The sequence below is a fragment of the Streptopelia decaocto genome (assembly GCF_964273445.1).
Source record: "Streptopelia decaocto genome assembly, chromosome: 2".
Taxonomy (NCBI): domain Eukaryota; kingdom Metazoa; phylum Chordata; class Aves; order Columbiformes; family Columbidae; genus Streptopelia; species Streptopelia decaocto.
The window spans coordinates 42135478-42154467 of NC_138655.1; the positions used below are offsets into that span (position 1 = coordinate 42135478).

Genomic DNA, 18990 nt, shown 5'->3' on the forward strand with positions numbered 1-18990 from the left:
TGTTATTTTCAGATAGCAGTGAAGTTATTTTTTCAGTCTTGTAACGTTACATTGAAGGAGTGCTTCCGTAGTAGCACATTGCTTGACATTCCAGTTTTGATGCTTTTAGTTTCTCCTTTCCCATCCCTTGCTCTGGTAATAGCACTGTGTGAGCACGCAGTGGCTAGCTTTTAGGCCCATAACTTTCTTTTATTGGCTAGCTGTACGCTCTTATCGGTGCTAATGGTGGTATGAAAAAGTGTGTGGGAATATGTATGACCAACTGGCCACTTGGACTTACATTGACTTAGCTGCCACAGTTATGTATTTTGAGATCTTCAGTTTGAGCTTTATCATGAAACACATGTGGGCAACATCATTATAAAGAACACCCTATCATCGTTGTTTTTCATTGTTAATTTCTGCAGTGCTTTTCCCCTTTAAAAAGAAAAATCTATTTTCCCTTGCCATAAATGCCTAGAATTAGTCTTTCTGACTTCTCATATCTTACCTACTTATTTGTTCATAATGCCTGTCAGCAGACTAGATTATGATGTTGTGGAATGGAAATACTAGCATTTTTCTATGTGGCTACTGCTTAGAAACAATGTTCTCTTTTGAAATGCTAGAATTTGTCATTTATGTTCTAGTAGTGTTGAAGAAATTCAGCAGATAGATCTCATTTGTACAATATCTAAATTGAGCATTTTTTTTCTAGGTATTATACCAAGTATGTGAATTGGGAAAAAAGACCAATAAAATGGACAGAATGGGTTTAAAAACTAGAAGAGTACTACAGAACATGAATACATTTAACTTTCCAGTATCAAAGTAGTGTTAAAAATGTTTAAAAAAGGAAGGAGAGGAGGTTATGCGGAGTCTAACATGTGCACAATTCACTTACACAGTGCAAGGGAAATCTGAATACCTGCTTCATTTGAATTATTGACTTCAGTCCCATTACCTCCGGATTTTGATATTTGAACATATCCATCATTAAATGATGTTGTATCAGTGTCTGTGTTTTGTATGTCAGCGAATGGAAAAAATACATCAAGATAATATTACATTTTTTGATTTAAGATTGAGATATAATGAAATTAAGAACTGCCCTTCTTAACTGAACAAAAGATTCTCTTAATGAAATACGGCGAAATGAGGAGAAAAAAGAAAAACTCTATTATTTTCATTTTATATGTATTAATGTACTGTGAAAGTGTTAAAAACTTGACTCAACAGGAAAAAGATGTAGCTATGTCATGCAACTTTTTAGATATCCGACATCTACACTTAAATTTGAACAACTGAGCACAGCTGTGTATATTCTTATACAAACTGGATAAAACAGATTGTAATGTATTTCAAAGAAATATTATCTGCTTCAGTCTAAAGAAGCATTAGTAGTTTGTTCTGAGTTCTGCAGAGTAATTTAATATTCAGTGTGACGTTAAAATGTATATTGTCTCTTAAGGCTTTAATCTGCTGTTAGCCTTTTTCTCTAGGAATGAAGACGTGCTGTGGTGTATGTCCGGGGCAAATACCTTATGTGAATCTGTCTTAATATTTCAAAGTCACTGTCTAGCTGTTTGTTTTTTGAGTTTGTAAAAACTCAAACTGTGTCAGTAATTCAAGTTGACTTGTTATCCTCACTCAATTGATAGAAATGATAGAAACCAACTTTTATTTGGTGTGTGCCTATATACTTGTCAGGTAAATGTCCTTTTCTGCAAGACCAATGCTATGTTAGCCATCTGGTAGACACAGCTGGGAAGATGAGTTCTTAAATTTGACTTGAGTGTTGCACTGGTATCAGGAATTTTGTTGGAACTTATATGAAAACTAACAAAAATATTTAGAAGTGAGAAAGAAAAGTTTGTGACCCATGCATTACCAAAATATGAAAAATAATATGTTTTGGTCACAATGTGCCTGAAATTCAAGCCATCACGATTAGGAAAGGTAACAGAACGGCAAGGCATGTGTAACTCTCCTACTTAATCATTCCGTTGTATGTAGCATGTACTAGCCAAGATTAACTGAAAAATACAATTTCTGTAATTACTTTTGTTGTTAAGCAGTTTGATAGTTAGTTAAAAGATTTCTAACATTTTAAATAATGTTGAAAATAGCATAGGAATCCTGACTGCTTTCAAAACTGAATTGCAGGTTTGCTGTCTTCCAGCCTTGGTGTTTTCCAGCCACTTCTATCAGACCACCATCAGTAGTGAAGCTTCTCTGTAGAGCACATGCTCTGTCTTGCAGAAATATATTGAAATTTAATCCAGCACAAAAATGGTTTCTCAGTGGCACAAAAAAATATTTGCTTGGGTGTCTCATGACTTGCTTTGTTATCTGCTTATTTTACATCTGGTTTCTGGAATGTCAAAAGTTGTTTTGCTATCCTGAGAACTTCAGTTGGCTTTCAAAAGCTCATTGATTTACAAATTCTTATGGGCTTTTTGAGTGCTTAGCTACTGCATGGTAGTTTGTACCTTCAGTATATGCCCATGTGGTAGAACAGTGGCAGTGTTGTGTCCTGTTTCGGATGGGACAGAGTTAATTTTCTCCCTGCTAGCTGGTATAGTGCTTGTTTTGGATTTAGTATGAGAAGAATGTTGATAATATGAGGATTTTTGGTTGTTGCCAAGCAATGTTTATACCAAGTCAAGGACTTTTCAGCAGGAGGTCGGAGATGCAAAAGGGGCTTGGAAGGGGACACAGCCAGGACAGCTGATCCAAACTGGCCAAAGGGATATTCCATACCATATGATGTCATGGTCTATATATAAACTAGGGAAAAATTTCACCAGGGGATCACTGCTCAGGGATGGGCACCAAACAGCAGGTAGTGAAAAATTGTGCTGTGCATCAGTTATGCTTGGGGTTTTTTTTATATTCTATTGTTACTTTTGTTGTTATTTTCTCTTTGTTTGCTGTTCTATCGAACTGTCTTTATTTCAACCCACGAGTTTTGCTCCCCCCCTCGCCCAGTTCTCCTCTGCATTCCACCAGGCAGGGGGAGGAGTGAGTGAGTGGCTGCGTGGTGCTTAGTTGCAAGCTGGGGTTAAACCACAACAATGCTAAATACATCCTTTGTCATCTTTGAGCAGTACAGTGTTTACTTGCCGGTAAGGAACCCAGATCTCTGAAGAAATATGCTTTTGGTATCTTGAAAACACTAAAAATATAGATATTGTCACTATTGCCATGGTTGCCGAGACCTTTGCAGATTAAATGTGTAAACCTGATAGTCTGGTAGAGTGATGAGGTTTATAAACTGGCACTGTGCTAACACCCTTTGTGGAATAACAGTATCCTTTACTTGGCTGTCATTTGCAAACAGCCAGGCAGCCTGTCTGAGAGGCAGGTGATACCTGCTTTGGTTTAGTGCAGCTAACAGCTTTGGGTTTAGATAACCTGGAATAATAAGGGTGAATTTTTGTTACTTGTAAGGTGCAGGCATAGCTCTTCTTCATGTTTCTCAGACAAACTTATCCTGTGCTTTAACTTGATAGGGAGAATTGATGCTGGAAACAGAGGTAGATACGTGCTGGATCATATGGTGAAGCAAAGACTCTGTAGAAGTAGCTGGAACTGGTCATTTCATGGATGCCCAAACTCCCACTCAGTATGCAGTGATCAGAATTTTAGGTTCCCTACCTCCTCTGCAATTCAGTTTTCTTTCATATTCTCCATGCTGAATCTTTCTGGTGTCTCTGAGGTTCTGTGGCTCTTATTCTTAACAGAGAAGCTTTGCATTATGGAGCAAGAAGAGTTCTTGGAGCATTTTTAGCACTATGAGTTGTGCTTTTGGATGTTACTATATTAGGACACAATGTTTTGCTTTCAGTGCAGCCTACCTAATATCAGGAGATCTTACATCCATGCTGCTCTTATGAGATAAAACCATTGACACGTGTATGGAGATGAAGAGTTAGGTTTGAGAGATTTTTTTTTTTATATTAAGTACAATTCTGTTGTAAAGGAATAATAGAAATTAAAATAATATAGTTTTTAAAAAATATTTCTCCGCAAAGTTGTTGATGCTTTTCTTTCTATTGTGATCATTGCTATTTCTCCAAATTCTGCAATATTTCTGAAAAGAAAGTCTCATGACTTTTTGCTTATTTCATGTATTTTGAGGCTCTGTGTATGCTGCAAATTTAAAGCCTAAACATTTTCTTTTAAGTCCTCCCACCGAATCATCTGCTGAATCAAGCTTGGTTGCTGAACTTCAAGAGAAGCTTCAGGAAGAAAAAATGAAGTTCTTGGAACAACTTGAAGAACAAGAGAAAAGAAAGAATGAAGAAATGCAGAACATCAGAACATCGCTCACTGCAGAACAGCAGGTAAAGCTGGTTCTTTTCTATTAAAATTACTTTTGTTCCCATGATGACAATTATGTGTTCTTTTGCTGTTTTGAAGTTAAGGATTTTTTTTTCTGCATAACATTTATACTCTAAATTTGCACTGTTACGTGGAACGAGAATATGATGTGTTAATGAAATCTGATAATTAAGAAAAAAAAATTTAAAAATCTCACCTTTAGTATGTGTGAATGGACAATCCACATTGATTTTTTTTTTTATTTTTTTATCTTTTGCTTATGTTGTTAAGCTAATGCTGTAAATTTTTATCAGTTAATCTATTGAACTGCAAAAAGGTAACAGTTAAGTATCATTTAAGTTAACCACACAAAATTTGTGAACAACACAAGATTAGTTGTTTGGAATGCTAATTGTTTTGGAATGCTACTTAATGGCTTTTTGAACTTTATTAGCCTGGGCAGGTGCTGTTTGAGGTTCAAAGCAAATGATGTATTTTACTGAATAAATTTAGCAACACTAGGTATTCCACACCTTGATACAAAATCATGTTGCACTGGATTAATAATTATATATGTATCCACACATTTTTTCCTTTCAAAACATCTTGAGTCTCTCAGATTTTTGTAAATGAGTTTTCAGTTCTTAAATTAAATCTCTCTTAGTAGCAGCTATTATCTACAGCTTTGCATTTAAACACTAAGAAAGGATTTTCTGATTTAAGCACCTCTACTTACTTTAGCTGTAGAAGGATCAAATAAGGACAAAGAGACAGTGTAATGAATGAATACTATGAATCACTTGAGGGAGACAGCAGAAAGTTGCAGACAGTTATAAAGAAAGGAATCTTTTTAAATTTTTGGACTGCAGACATTAATATGAAGTGAGCCTTACGTAGTAGATCTAACCGGAATATTTTATACATAACATTGGTAACGTAGGATTTCTTTTTCCATCAAAATCTACTTTACAGGTCATTTTCCTCACTATCTAATAATGTTCTTCATTCGTACAGCAGAGTGTGGAAGGGAAAGTTCTGAGCTGCTAACAGCAAATCCCAGTGAAAGATGGAACCCTCTGTTTAAAAAAAAAAGTTCAATGGTTATTAAACATCACCCTTGATGTCAATTTTTTTTTTTTTTTTTTTTGTTAGTAAACTTGGAGGTGTTACTTATGCTTGTGGTACATGATAGTTTTGTTAATGCAGTGATTTACCCAAAGCTGCTGTGTGGAGCTATGTGGGATGCGTAGCCCGCTAAATAGCTTGCATTTTAAGACTGAGAGTTGATAGGTGCAGATCATGACTAATCTTAAAATTCACAAAAAAAAAAAAAAAAATCCCTTTAATAGATGGTGGTTGGTAGTTTTTGTTAGCTTCTTATTCCTGTGTGACTTCAGCATTAATTGTTCACTGAGGTATTAATGCATAACTTGAAATCTTTTTTTAATGCAATTCCAGTGTATTAGTAATGATATTTTATGTTACATGTAACATATCATGATACAGTGCATATTAAGTAACTATTTTTATCCAAAAAGTAACTGGTTTTAGTATAAAACAGGCAACTGTGGTGCATTAACTGGAATATAAAGCATTGTGTTTTAAAAAATAAAACAACTTACTAATTATTTTTTATTTAATTATGATCTCTTTATAATTGTACTACATGTTTATATTGGGCTTGAGAGAACAGGAGGAGTAAAAATGTAAAAAACCAAATTGTTACAGAGAAACCTCAAAATAAAATGTCCAGGTGAGTTATCTCGTCACTGAAGTAATATGTAAACAAGTTTGTTTACTTGTTTAATTATAACATAAGTAACTCAAACATGTATCTTTTGTACTTTTTGTTCTTGTGATATATATTATATTACATTTATACAGTACATTTCTTATTTCAGTAATACTTTTTTCTGTTTTCAGACCAACTTTAACACTGTTTTGGCAAGAGAAAAAATGAAAAAGGAAAACATAATTAATGATCTTAGCGACAAGTTAAAAATGCTAACACAACAACAAGAAAAGGATAAGGGTAAGCAAAGCTCTGAAAAAGTATTCAATTCTTCTATTAGGACAATTCCATTTGCTGCAGATTGGTTATAATCCTTAGTGCTGCTGTTATTAAAAGAATTTTTATTTACTTGTGTCATAGATTTGATTGAAACACTTTCCGAAGATCGAGCTCGCTTACTCGAAGAGAAGAAAAAGCTTGAAGAAGAAGTTAATAAACTGAGAAGTAGTAATTTTTCTCCATCAACCTACTCAGCGGCAGCTTCAGAAGCTTGTGGAGCCTGCGCAGCTGATCTTCCCACTGACACTGACAGACTGGTGTCTGACATTGCAGCTGAAGGGAGAATGGACTCCACAATGGAAACCAGTATGATGGCTGTGCAGTAAGTATGGGGCATTGTGATAGAAATACAGAAGTATGCAACTTAAAGGTGAAACTGGGCCTTCCCAATTATGAGATGAAAAAAGAAGACCCAAGTATATGGAATGTTAGTCAAATGGGAGAAGAGCAAGTTTAACAGTGGCCTAGAATGAGATGGGTAGCTGCATGTTATTGGCCTATCTTCTGAAGAGTGGCTGGGTCTCATTTAAAAACAAACAAACAAACAAACATCTTTGATTGTTCATGTACATGTCTGCTGTAAGATAGAATAATGACATTCCTCGCTAAAGAGGAAGGGGCGATAGGATGCCTGGTAGACATTAGGCTGAATCCTCAGGATTCAAAATGAGTAATGGGACTGAGGCTGATTAAGTGGCCTCGATAGGTCACTGGTTTGTATTATTGGAGAGAAAGACAGGTATTCGGCATCCCTTTGTTTATATAATCTCTGAATCATCAGTACTGCCAGCTGTGAGGTACTGCTGACTTACTAGAAGGTGTGATGGGATTGGGAACAAACTGCAATGATTTAAACTCTTACTTGAGGAAAATAACCAGGGCAATCAACTTACATACTTCAAAATAAACTTCTCACTTAAGATTAGTTTGTTTGTGTTTACATCTGGTTGATAATCTGGATTTACAACAGATTCAAATAATAGGTTAATATCACAGGCATTTAGTTGTTTATCACCCTTTTTTATGGAGGTTTGATTAGGCAAGGGCTAGTTTGCAGGTAGTTTTCTGAAGCTGTGCTTGAAATACTCAGGTGATTATAGAGATTAGAGGAAACTGAGAGTCTTTTTGCAGTTATCAACTTTACTATATTCTCTATTTTGGGTGCCCTACAATAGCAGTGCACTTTTTTATTGGCATATAATGCCTTGCCTAGTAAGTTAAGAGTCTACATGTGAAGCCAGTAAACTGTGATCTGGTCTTAGTACATGACTCCGAAGTCTTCTGAACTTAAACAATTCTGACTGGTACGAAATTGTCCTGTTGGTTGTTGTCAGGAATCCAGCCTATTGCAGATGTATTTTCTTTTATTTACTTTGCTGTTATCATGCTTAGAGCATTATGAGAATCCGTTCAGAACCGATTACTGGCAGAGAAAGAGCTAAACAGCCTTTTAACTGAAATGAAGTAATGATTAGCATGGCTTAACTATAATCTGTTAGTTCTACTTGGCATTTTGCTTGGATTTATAGCATGTTTTGTTAGACTAAATGAATGGACTATAATGTCCAAGAACTTGTCCATTTTCTTTTCCCAGCCAAATCAGCCTGAACTACAAAAGATACTGTTTCTTCCCTATTAATCTGCCTTTCAAAATATAATTTAATTGTATGTACTCAGTTTGTCTCACAGATAAATGGTCACAATTAGCAAATTTACATTAGTGTCTCTCTACCAGAGAGTGCCAGGGCCTTTAAACTACAAAGAATAGGAAAATATGATGTAGCAGAGCTGAACCACAATGTCAAGAGTTAACTGCCAAAGCATTTGGAGCTGTATCTTTCATCCTGATGCTTTGAAAATCATGCAAAATACGCAGGAATGGCCCCGTGTGTAACCTCATAAACTAATCAGTGACTGAGAATTCGCTGGCTTGTTGCAGCAAAGAAGCTAGTTGAGTGTAAAGGAAAAAAAAAAAAAAGGAAAAAATCCCCAAAAACCTGCCAGAAATGTTGATGCTGATTCTAAAGGTATCTTTCTGTGCTATTCCCTCTGTGCTAGTAAATACACAGCACTCATCATTGAGTGAAGATTAGGGGGTGGAAAATACAATTTTTGACCGTGGAAAAAAGAAATTAGTTTTTACCCTATCCATTTTCTTCTTTCTCTTTTAGTGAAAATGTCCATATGTCTGAAGAAAAACAGAGGATAATGCTGTTAGAAAGAGTGAGTAGATTATTTGTGATGTTAAGAATTACAACTAAGTACTTATATATATTTGTGAAGTTGTGCTGTGGTCAGTTATATATTCTGATGCAATACAGTATCTGCAAGGCATATAATTATCATTTCAGGATATGTTTTTTCATTGTACTCATTTCAGATCAGTATAATTTATTAAAGTAATTAAAAATAAGTATTAATACATTATACGTGACCTAGCTTAAAGTTTGCTTATTGTTTTTATGTGGGCTTCAGTATGAATGAGTCAGGTGTAATGTTTCTTAGGAGTGATAGGTCATTGATCTGGGGGATTTCTATAGCAAAAAAAGTTTTGATTATTTTTTTGGAATTAAGGTGTCCAAAGCAGCTGGACAGGAATTAAAATTGATTTACCTGGTTCTCTTGGAAATAGGTAATTTCTCCTCTTAAGCTGCTGCTGCTTAAATAATTTTAATTCTGCCTGGGGTACATTATCATCTTGACAGTATTGCTTCTATAAAAAATGAAATAGCACTTGTTATGAATGTGCTTGAACTTCCAGTTTTCTGAAGTAACTGTCATCTGCCTACAGGCTAGAATTGCAAGTTTATCCCTCACCCCGCCCTGATTCTCGCAGATATATACTTCAAATTTTCACTTCTGTTACAATCAAGCATAGCTTTCATTGTACACTGACTAATTGAACCTTTTTGATAAAATAAAAGTTGTTTTTATTGGTAAAAGTCCAGGTTAACCCTTAACAGTTAGACTGGAATATTTCAGATTCTAGTGATTTTTAACTATGTGGTTGTGTCTAACTTCATTACAGTTGCATTTTTCTTGTCTTTTCAAAGTTGACTTAAAAAAAAACAGTGTGTCTTTACCTTTCGACTTTCTAAGATCTCTTAGACAAATATCTGTGATCAGTTAGAGACCAGGAATGTTTTCTGTTAATGGATTGTGGCACTATATGATGCAAGTGTCTGGATGTTTCTGACTAGCAGCGCTTACATGCTTTGTTCTGTCATCTGCTTACAAAGGATTTGTCACAAGTGGAAGGTATAAAATAGTAACATATTACTTCTCTTTTGCTGTACTGTCAGTGAAATGTTTTTCTAACTTAAGGACAAGGATGAGTATGGAGATAAGCACAGCTTAGCAGTTGGTTTTTTAGCACTGTGGTAATTGCCACACTTTTTACATGTCTTTGGAAAGATGTTTTGATATTGTTTTAAAACTGAAGGCTGTAGTAAATGGGTATATTCTATAAGTAGTTTGGCTGTGGTCATATCAAAACTTTTTGAAAATGTTTATACTGTGTGAAGTATTAACTAATCAAGTAAGTTTTTCTTTCAGACTTTGCAGTTGAAAGAAGAGGAAAATAAGAGATTAAATCAACGATTGGTAAGTATTTGTGTAATGCATGTTTTAAGTCTCATGAAAAATGAGAAAAGCTTACAAATGTTATGTTTATTAAAATCTAAAAAATGTGATTTTTATTAACTTATTAAGTGTTAAGGCAAATGACAAGTAACCTGATAACTTCAGGGGTAACTCAACTTAGCAGTCTTCTAATGGAGGAGATTCACAGAAAGAGACTTCTTCCCAAAGAACATCCAGGCTTGGGGTGCAGGCACTTAATTCCAGTGGCACCATGGCTCCGTTTTTCAACAACGATAGTTTGAAGGCTGGTTTACAAGAATGTAAATATTCCTGCACATTATATGTAACTAGGGGTGTTAGCAATAACCTAGAGATTGTTTTTGGAAAGCTGCACCCATCATATTTGAAAGCTGTGAGACTTCGTCAAGGGTTTAGATTGCGGGGTGACAATAAAACCCTGGCAGATGTATTGTTAACCTCCTCTTCCCTCCACTTCCTCCTTTTGCCCCTCCCTCTCCCCCCTTCCCACTAAGGACAGGCGATCGGGAGGGAAAGAAGGACAGAGAGAAGAGAGTTGAAAAAAATTAACAATGTTTTACTAATGCTACTAATAAGATAGAGAAAATAATACAAAATATACAAAACCAATCTTGAAAGTCTCAGCAACTGCAGAGCCGGCAACCAAAGTCCTGGATTGGACTCTGCAGCCAACCGGAGCTGGATTCAGTCTCTCATTAGGCCTCAGTTCACAGGGATGACTAGCAAGGTCCTCTCCTAATGTCGGCCATAAGCAGAAGGAAGAAGGGAAAGGGAAAAAGGGAAAAGGAAAGGGACGAGATACTCGTGATCTCCCACTTTTATATGAAGTATTCACGTGAATGGAATGTTATACACAGTTGGTCAGTTTCTTGGTCACCGGTTTCTCGTTGCCCCTCTCGTGAGATGTCCATCCATGCTTATCAATAAGTTTGCATTCCATTGCTAGGTTTACCAAAACATGTGTCTGGTTCTCCGGGAAAATGCAGTTAATATGAAGGCTTTACCTGACAGGCAAATTCACTAAAAGAGAAACTTGTTTTTAACAAAACCAGGACAGACTTTTAGCAAAACAAACAACCATTGTCTTAAACCCTCAAATAACAGTCAACTCTTATGGAAGGAAAAATAATATAGTGACAGAGTTCCCTTGATTCCTGCACTGTGGATCCTTATTTACTTATTTATTTATTATTCCACAGTTTATCCTTGCTAGCCCATCAACCTTTAGTCTTAAAAAAAATTGCTGTGTATGCAAAACAGACACATCCTTTGGTAGTTTGTTGGTTGGACTGGCCATAGTTTCCACTTTCTTCACATGACAGGTGATATCTAGGAGTTTGGTAGGAACTCATATCTGTGTACTTACAACTTACATTTCATAATAAAAGTACTTGAAAAGCTTCTCCCTTTTTTCTGTCTGGGATAGGATTGAGATTTACTATATAGTTTATTTAGGTATGAAATTGCAATTTTTTTTCAAACACTTTCCCTTCCACATTAAAACTTGTAGAAAATAACCCTGCTAGTGCAGGGCCTAAGAAAAGACTGTACAACATCTAAAAGCATATTTTATAAAAGGAATTTTTTATTCAGAGTGTAAATGGAGTGCACAAAAGGTATTTCAGTGTAGTTTTTACAAAAAAACCCTCAAAACACACTGGACAGTCTTCTAAACCTCTCTAGACTTCATGAATTAAACTCTTGATCTCTTGTCATCTCAGAGTAAAATGAAAGTGAACATTTTTATGGTTATGATTAATACCAAACCATGTAGGAGAACTTAGTAACTCATTGGTGTCTAAAGCAATTCAAAGTTGGTTTCTAAATGGGCATAGGGACATAATATCTTTTCAATCTCTTCCTTATAAATTGGTCATTTCATAGATAAAATAAACTATTTGTATTTATTCTCTCTTCATCCTCCTTTCTTCCCTCCTGCTTCCAAATATGCTTCTAAAACAGAAGTATACATCGACACTTAAATACCAATATTCATTTATATCCAGGTACTTCAGATAAGGAACCCAGAAGGGGTTCTGCACAATAAAAGAAAACGTTCTTAGGTCACTGACTTCTGCAACGAAACTTGTGGGTTGCCTCCGCAAGCAATAAAAGATAAAAAGGGCTTCCTTTTACTATGAGGAACGTTATAGGATTTTTGTTGTTTTAGATAAGTTATTGAGAAATGTAACCTTTTCTTCTATTTAAAGTCTATTAGAACTCTAGTAATAAAATATAGTGTACTGAGTTTTCATGTAAATATTCATAATATTCTAATTTTTTCCATTTTTCTTAGAAGCTATAAATTAACTACACAGAAATCAGGGTAGATGGCATTTTAATTTAACATTTATTTCAGTTTTAAAAAACAGAAAAACTTCGGTCTTCACATCTAAAGGGAACTCTCAGGCACTTGCATATAATTTCCCTACATCGTTCAGGAATTTGACAATTTTCTTGTTAGCTGCAGCTTTTTCAAGCGAGAAAAGTACGGTGTGAATAAGTAAAAGAAATCCAGTCTCTAATTACCAAAAATAATAATAAATAAGTCTAAAATTGGGCTCCATAAAGAAAACTGCTGAAAATGTCATCAGAAATTGAGAGGTTTTTTTTGTTGTACTGTATTCAATTTGAACTCATTCTTTGATGAAGGAAACCAGCTGTGAATAGTCTTCAAGCTCATGTTAAGATGGGCTGGTGCTGTTTCCGGGGAAGTGGGTGAGAAGGCTGAAAATAGGAAATATGCTGTAGGTAACAAGAACAGCTGAAGAATCATGCGCTGAACTTCAGATATGAGTAATCTAGATTTGAGTGGCATGTATAAATAGCCCAGGAAGTAGGAACCTATGGAAAAACTGCAAGACCTTTATTCAGAGTTTCTACAGGGCAATTATGCCTTCTCTAAGGAAGTCACCAAAGGGTAACAAAATGTATATATTTACATTAGCTTTTCTGTTTGCCTGTATGCATGCTATGTATCCCTTTGTACATGTAAAGTAGCATTACCCATTTTCATTTCTTACTCTCACAGTTACTGTAGAAAGTGTGTGTACACTTCTGTTCATTTTTCGATCTACTTTATTCTGTTGGTTCATGTGCCAGCATTAGTTAATTTAAACAAATTCAAAGGCAGATATAGTGCATATAGGAGATAAGAATTATGTCCACATTCTTATGTAATTGAGCCTTTGTTTGGTCTTAGTAAATCTGACTCCAGTTTTATTCTAGGGAGTGCTGCTCCATATACTACAAAAAACTTCAGATTATGCGACTGTCCTTAGTAAAACTGAGAGACCAAATCAAGTTCAACATCCAGAGTTTAATGGCAATAAACATGTTTTACCCACAGCCTTTTTCAGAAAGCCAGTGGCTTCTTTGTTGGAGTGTGCAGCTGTGTTTTAGGTCTTCTGTCTGCTTAGAACAAATCTTCACTGGCACTGATCTGGAAATCACTTCTCAGTTTTAAATAATAAAAAGTCAGTTGTGTAAGAAATTTCACAATCAAAGGTGTCTATTAACAAAAAAACAACAAAACAAAACCACAACCAACTAACAAAACATGCTACACAACAGGATGACAAAAAGGTATAATGTTTTCTGGAATTAATATAAGATCTGCAAGAATTTACACTGTTTGAAATCAGTAATGAGTAATTTATCTTAACCATATCTCTACCTGCAATGTACATTTCATCATAACTTGCCAGTACTGTATAGCTTTCCTCTTTTTATAGATGTCCCAGAGCATGTCATCAGTGTCCTCAAGACATTCTGAAAAAATAGCAATTAGAGAGTAAGTACATGTTAATTTTCATTAAACAGATGGATATGCCTTCAGTAATAAGTATGTAGTTAAGGAATGTCGCAATTCTTCTGTACTTCTTCTGTGCTGAAAGATACATAGGTCATCTCTATAGTTTAGCTGTCAGTTATTGACAGCCCAGTTGGGCATAAAGCAAATATTACGAACCCTTTTTTTAAAAGAAAAGCAATGCCTCTCTGGCTTCTGTATGTCAATGGCTTTTTGAATTCTGTGCCTTTCTTTACACAATTCATAAGGATAGTACCTTGTGGGACTTAAATATTTTGCTGTATTTTTCCATGTTCAATTTGACTTCAGTTTAAAACATTAAGAGTAGTTGTAAACATTGCTACAGTGGTCATTGCCATAGATATTGGTGAATAAAAATAATATAAAATTGAAACCTTAGTATTTTGTTAGGTATTTCTGTTCATATTTTGAAGCAAAACCATCCTTTCGAAAACAATAGTTTCAGCTGATGTATGTAGAAAAACGTTTCAAAACCACACTTTTTAAAAGTAGAAGTTTTTTGTTTACTTTAGAAAATGTAAAACGTATGTGAGTTGGCATAAGAAGTACAAACATCTGTGCTGCTGTTCAGTTAAATCTCAACCCTTGCGGTACTCGGAAAAAAAAAATGTTGTATAATTCATGTAGTTTTAAGCTTCTTTGCTTTTTTTTTTTAGTTAAATTCCTTGTGTTTGTTTTTTTTTTTTTCTCCAGTTTTCAGGTTGGAGATTTGGTTCTCATAATCTTGGATGAAAGGCATGACAACTATGTATTGTTTACTGTTAGTCCAACCTTATATTTCTTACACTCAGAATCTCTTGCTGCACTGGATCTCAAACCAGGTGAGTGTGGTAAGTGTCAGATTACTTCAAATTATTTTCTCCTTCTACAAATAGCACTCTTAACTTTCTAACATTTAGTAAGCAGTTTTATAAATACATATGTGATAAATATGAGAAGTATGTAATATAGCTAGCTGTCAGCTTTGTCGTTTTTGCTATTTCTTTTGACACTAACTATTTTTCAAGGCACAATATTTTACATCAGAAATGTATATGGGTGTTAATAGCTTGGAAAAATAAGGGAAAATAACTGGGTCTTCAAAGTAAGCTGTAAAAAAAAAAAGAAAAAAGAGAGAGATGCCAATTTTGTACACACCCAGTGTATGTTAACCTGTCTATGGGGAAAACATGTACATATCTCATTAATAATTCTGTATCAATCCACCTGCAGTATTAAGTGTCAGGGATTTAGGCTATCATAGGTTGTCTTTGCCTACATTAAGAGGACGTTTAATGCTTTGACAACACTGAAAGTGGTTGAGGACTTCGTGGTTTCTCTACTGTATTTTATCTTCAGGGTATGGAAGCTTTCAGTCTGCAACTGCAAGGAAAAATAACCCTGCATCTTTCTCACCATTTTTGTTAGATCAATGAAGTCTTTCAGACAAGCAAATTCAAAAACACTGAAGTTTATTTGTAATTTAGATATTAGTTGTAGAGCGTTCAGGCCAGATTTGAATACTTGGCACTGATTTGTAGGGAGTGTGCAGTAAAGCAGAATCTGCTCCATTATCAATAGCCAGATTAATCTTGAATGATTGAAATTTTAAGCTCTGGTTCTCAAGTGACTCATATTCTAGTCACTAGATACAAGTTGTCTTAAATAGTCATGTTTAGAAAAGGATTGATTTTAGTATTATGCAGCTCATATGTGAGCTGTTCCATCTTTTTTGATGTTTTCTTCATGCTGTGATTAGTGATAGTAAAGTGCAAAGAAAATAAAATGGAATACAAGACAAATAGATGTCTCCTTGCTGTTACAGAAATGGACACAAACTGAAAGTGTATTTATGCCCACTGTTGCTCTTTTCACCTGTCAGTTTATTATTGAGGTTTTTCACTTTTCTCCTTTCCGAGCAGTATTGGCTGCTCTCAAAGTCTGAACCAAAACTAGCAGACTTGCAGGGCTTTGTAATTATTATTTATGAGTAACTAATTTCCATCACTAATACAGAAATATAATTGAATGTTTCAGTAAGGTAAATAATGGCCCTTCTATCCTTTGAAATACTTCAAGAAATTCTCACTTTAAATCTGTCCAAAAGGTCGAGCTGGGTTAATTAGTTTTGAATCATTAAGTAAATTGCAGTTTTGGTTTGCTTGTGTCTTCTCGAATGTTAACTTTGAAAACAAAATTTAAACTGAAAAATCAAAGTTTTTGCTTAAAAATGCCAGTGACCTATCTCAACATCGGAACTTACTTAATTTGTATTAATTTATTAAAAAAGGTTTTTTTGAAGAATTTCTCCTTTCAGTGAGATCCTTTTAGCAAATAATCTTTAACCATATTGAATGTAATATGTTGTCTCTTTAGCTTCAGGTGCATCTAGGAGACCTTGGGTGCTAGGAAAAGTAATGGAAAAGGAATATTGCCAGGCAAAAAAGGTAAGGAAATTGGAATGGAAAATCAGCTGATAAAATTAATTGAGAAGAAAATCACATCTAATGTTTGTAACAGTTTTCAAAAGTAGTCTCTACATAGTAAGAGAAATGAAAATTGTCTTAGATTCTTCAATTCCTGCTCTGTTTCTTTAGTCAGTGAACAGCAAGAGAAGAGGAACTAGAAAAAAAAATTAAGTGAAGCAGTGCTTTGGGTAGTTGTGTCCATACTGCCCTGAACCTTGCCAAACTCCAAAGGGTCTCATAAATACTGAGGGGCGTAGATTAGTATCTGCTTAAAAACATAAAAATAACAGAAATAATCCCACATTTCTAAAGTAATTTGATTTTTTTTTTTCTTTTGTAGGCACAAAACAGATTTAAAGTTCCCTTGGGTACAAAATTCTACAGAGTGAAAGCAGTACCTTGGAACAAGAAAGTATAACAATAAAATTTTAGTTTGTTCTGTCTCCATTCTTTTTTGACTTGTCCTTCAGTGCTCGTTCATCGCTCCGAATACCAGGCCATCTTTTTATACTGAGGTCGTGTGACAAGATACGTCATTGATGTACTGCTTTTACTTTTTAACAGGTCACATTTTAGAAACAAGAAGTTCATCAAAAACTCTGGCCCTAATTGTACCAATTTTTTACCCAGATAACTTTAGGAGTGTGGACCAAATGAGTTCATTTTCGCAAAGGGCAACCACATGAAACATGGTTTGTTAGCCATGTTAATTGCCTGTTGAATATACATTAGCTTGTATTTAGATGTTAAATGTTAGTTACCATTATTACCAGCATATGTCCTTTTGTGAAATCATTATCAAAGTACTTGCACTCTTTAACAGATTCTTTATATGTGTAAAATTCATCAACTATTTAAAGAGGAGTGTTCATTGCATGCAGATAATCATATAATTTTTCTTCAACATGAGTTTGCCTCAGTAGATGAATAAAAATAACTACTGCAACTTGTTTCATTACATGAAAATGCTCTTTAACGTTAAAGAAAAAACTTGTAATTTGATGGACTGATTGTGAAAATCAGTCACAGTTAGATCTGCAATCTTCAAAAGCACTTTTGATGGATTGATCACACAGATTCTGAAGGGAGGACACCTGTGCCGTTTGTTCAGCGTGAAGCACTTGTTCTTCCCAGCAAAACAGAAATCTTGTATTAATCTATTTAGAAAAATCATATTGATGAAATTGTATTTCATGGTTGAGTTTCAGGAAAAAACTCATTGTACATTAACCATACAAGAGTCATTTAAGTAACAAATTATTGTAATTGTAAAAGACATGTAGAATTTTAAAACAATAAAGATTTGAAACTGTATGTGTTCGAAGTATTTGTGTGCCTTTAAATACTATCTATAATATTTATTTTATGTTAGTCTGTTGCAACTTCTCTCTGATTTCTCTGCAGTTTCATTACATAGAAATACCTAAGTTTTCTACAAGAGGCATTAATATTCAACAGCATTCAGGAATTACAAGAATTACCTTGTAACGATAAAGAAGAATTTTAGTAGACAGATAGTAATTTTGTCAGCAAGTTAAACTGATAAGTGACGTTTTTCAAAATAGTTATACTGTCTGCATCTTAAAAATGTAGTCTAATTTACTTTATTTTTTTAATAACAGTATGAAAAGATGTACTATAAATGTGTAGCCAACGGAAAGTGAAACTCAGGATTCAACTAGGAGCTTATGTCTAGGACTTAATCCGTAGAGTTATTCAACTGTGATTTATCTTCAGAAGGTGTGGAGTGGAGGAGTAAAAGAGATAAAGAAAAGATCACATGAAAATGTCAATGCTTCTGCCCATATGTTGCAAATAATATTCCTCCAGACTAACCAGTCCACTTGAATACTTCTGTATATGCTTTATTTAAAATTTTGTTACATAACAATTTTAAGTTCAGATTTTTATGAAATGCATGGGCTTGTAATTGTATCACACCTTTGATGAAATAAATCTTAAAACAATTGATTTCTGGAAAACAGAATGTCATTTTGTCAAGTTGCATTTTTGCCTGATTGTTAGATTTGCTAGTTGATGGACTGACTTATTTTAAAATTACTTAGAAAAAAAAAGTGCTCTCTTTGTTAAGTACTGCCCAGTGTCAAATATGTAAATAGCATAGATCTATAGAACAAGTTTAAAGCAAAAAAAATTGTGATACAATATTTTTTTCTATCATTGACTTTTTGATGTTCAGCTAGATGGGAATTCAGTTCTATCTGTGATTTGGATGCTGTCTTGTCCATTAGTCAACTGAGTCACAAGTGCTTTAAGAATGTGCACATGCAGCAGGGTTCGTTCCTTCTAATATGCCGAGTGTTTAGAAACCGTAATACCTTTTACCCCAATGACAAAGTTTTGCCAGCCTCAGATAATCTTCCTACTGCTTTGAATATTATTTGTCCTTTGGGGACTAATCGTCTCTCAGAAGCCACCAGGCCTAGCTAAGAGTCACTGAGTCCTTCCATTTCTAGGAGGACAGTTACTCCTTGAGTAGCAGCAATGGATCTGTCTAGCAACATGCAACACAGCACTACATCATAAGATCCCACTCTTCTATTTTTTAGTATCCTACTTCAAAGATAAGTAAAAGGTTGCCCGTAATTTCCTCCACAGAGAAAAGGATGTGGTCGTCAAGTTCTTCCAAGTTGGATAAAACTGCAGATTTGATGGTGGCCCTATGGGACTGTGCAGCTACAAGCTGCCCTTGT

At 34.7% G+C, this 18990-nt stretch overlaps 1 protein-coding gene across 5 annotated transcripts in view; it reads left to right on the forward strand.

Annotated features, from left to right (window-relative positions):
• RB1CC1 (RB1 inducible coiled-coil 1) overlaps positions 1-16719 on the forward strand; it is an 81403-nt gene extending 64684 nt beyond the window's left edge. For 2 of the 5 annotated variants that reach the window (XM_082045683.1, XM_082045682.1), the window contains 9 exons: positions 4169-4328; positions 6229-6342; positions 6457-6698; positions 8548-8599; positions 9932-9979; positions 13732-13790; positions 14523-14659; positions 16185-16255; positions 16617-16719. In XM_082045683.1, the coding sequence (XP_081901809.1) occupies positions 4169-4328; positions 6229-6342; positions 6457-6698; positions 8548-8599; positions 9932-9979; positions 13732-13790; positions 14523-14659; positions 16185-16255; positions 16617-16694 (961 nt within the window). In that variant the 3' untranslated portion in view covers positions 16695-16719. The remainder of the gene's footprint in view (positions 1-4168; positions 4329-6228; positions 6343-6456; positions 6699-8547; positions 8600-9931; positions 9980-13731; positions 13791-14522; positions 14660-16184; positions 16256-16616) is intronic. The other 3 variants (XM_082045685.1, XM_082045684.1, XM_082045686.1) reach the window with 3 other exon arrangements.
• The last annotated feature ends 2271 nt before the right edge of the window (positions 16720-18990 follow it).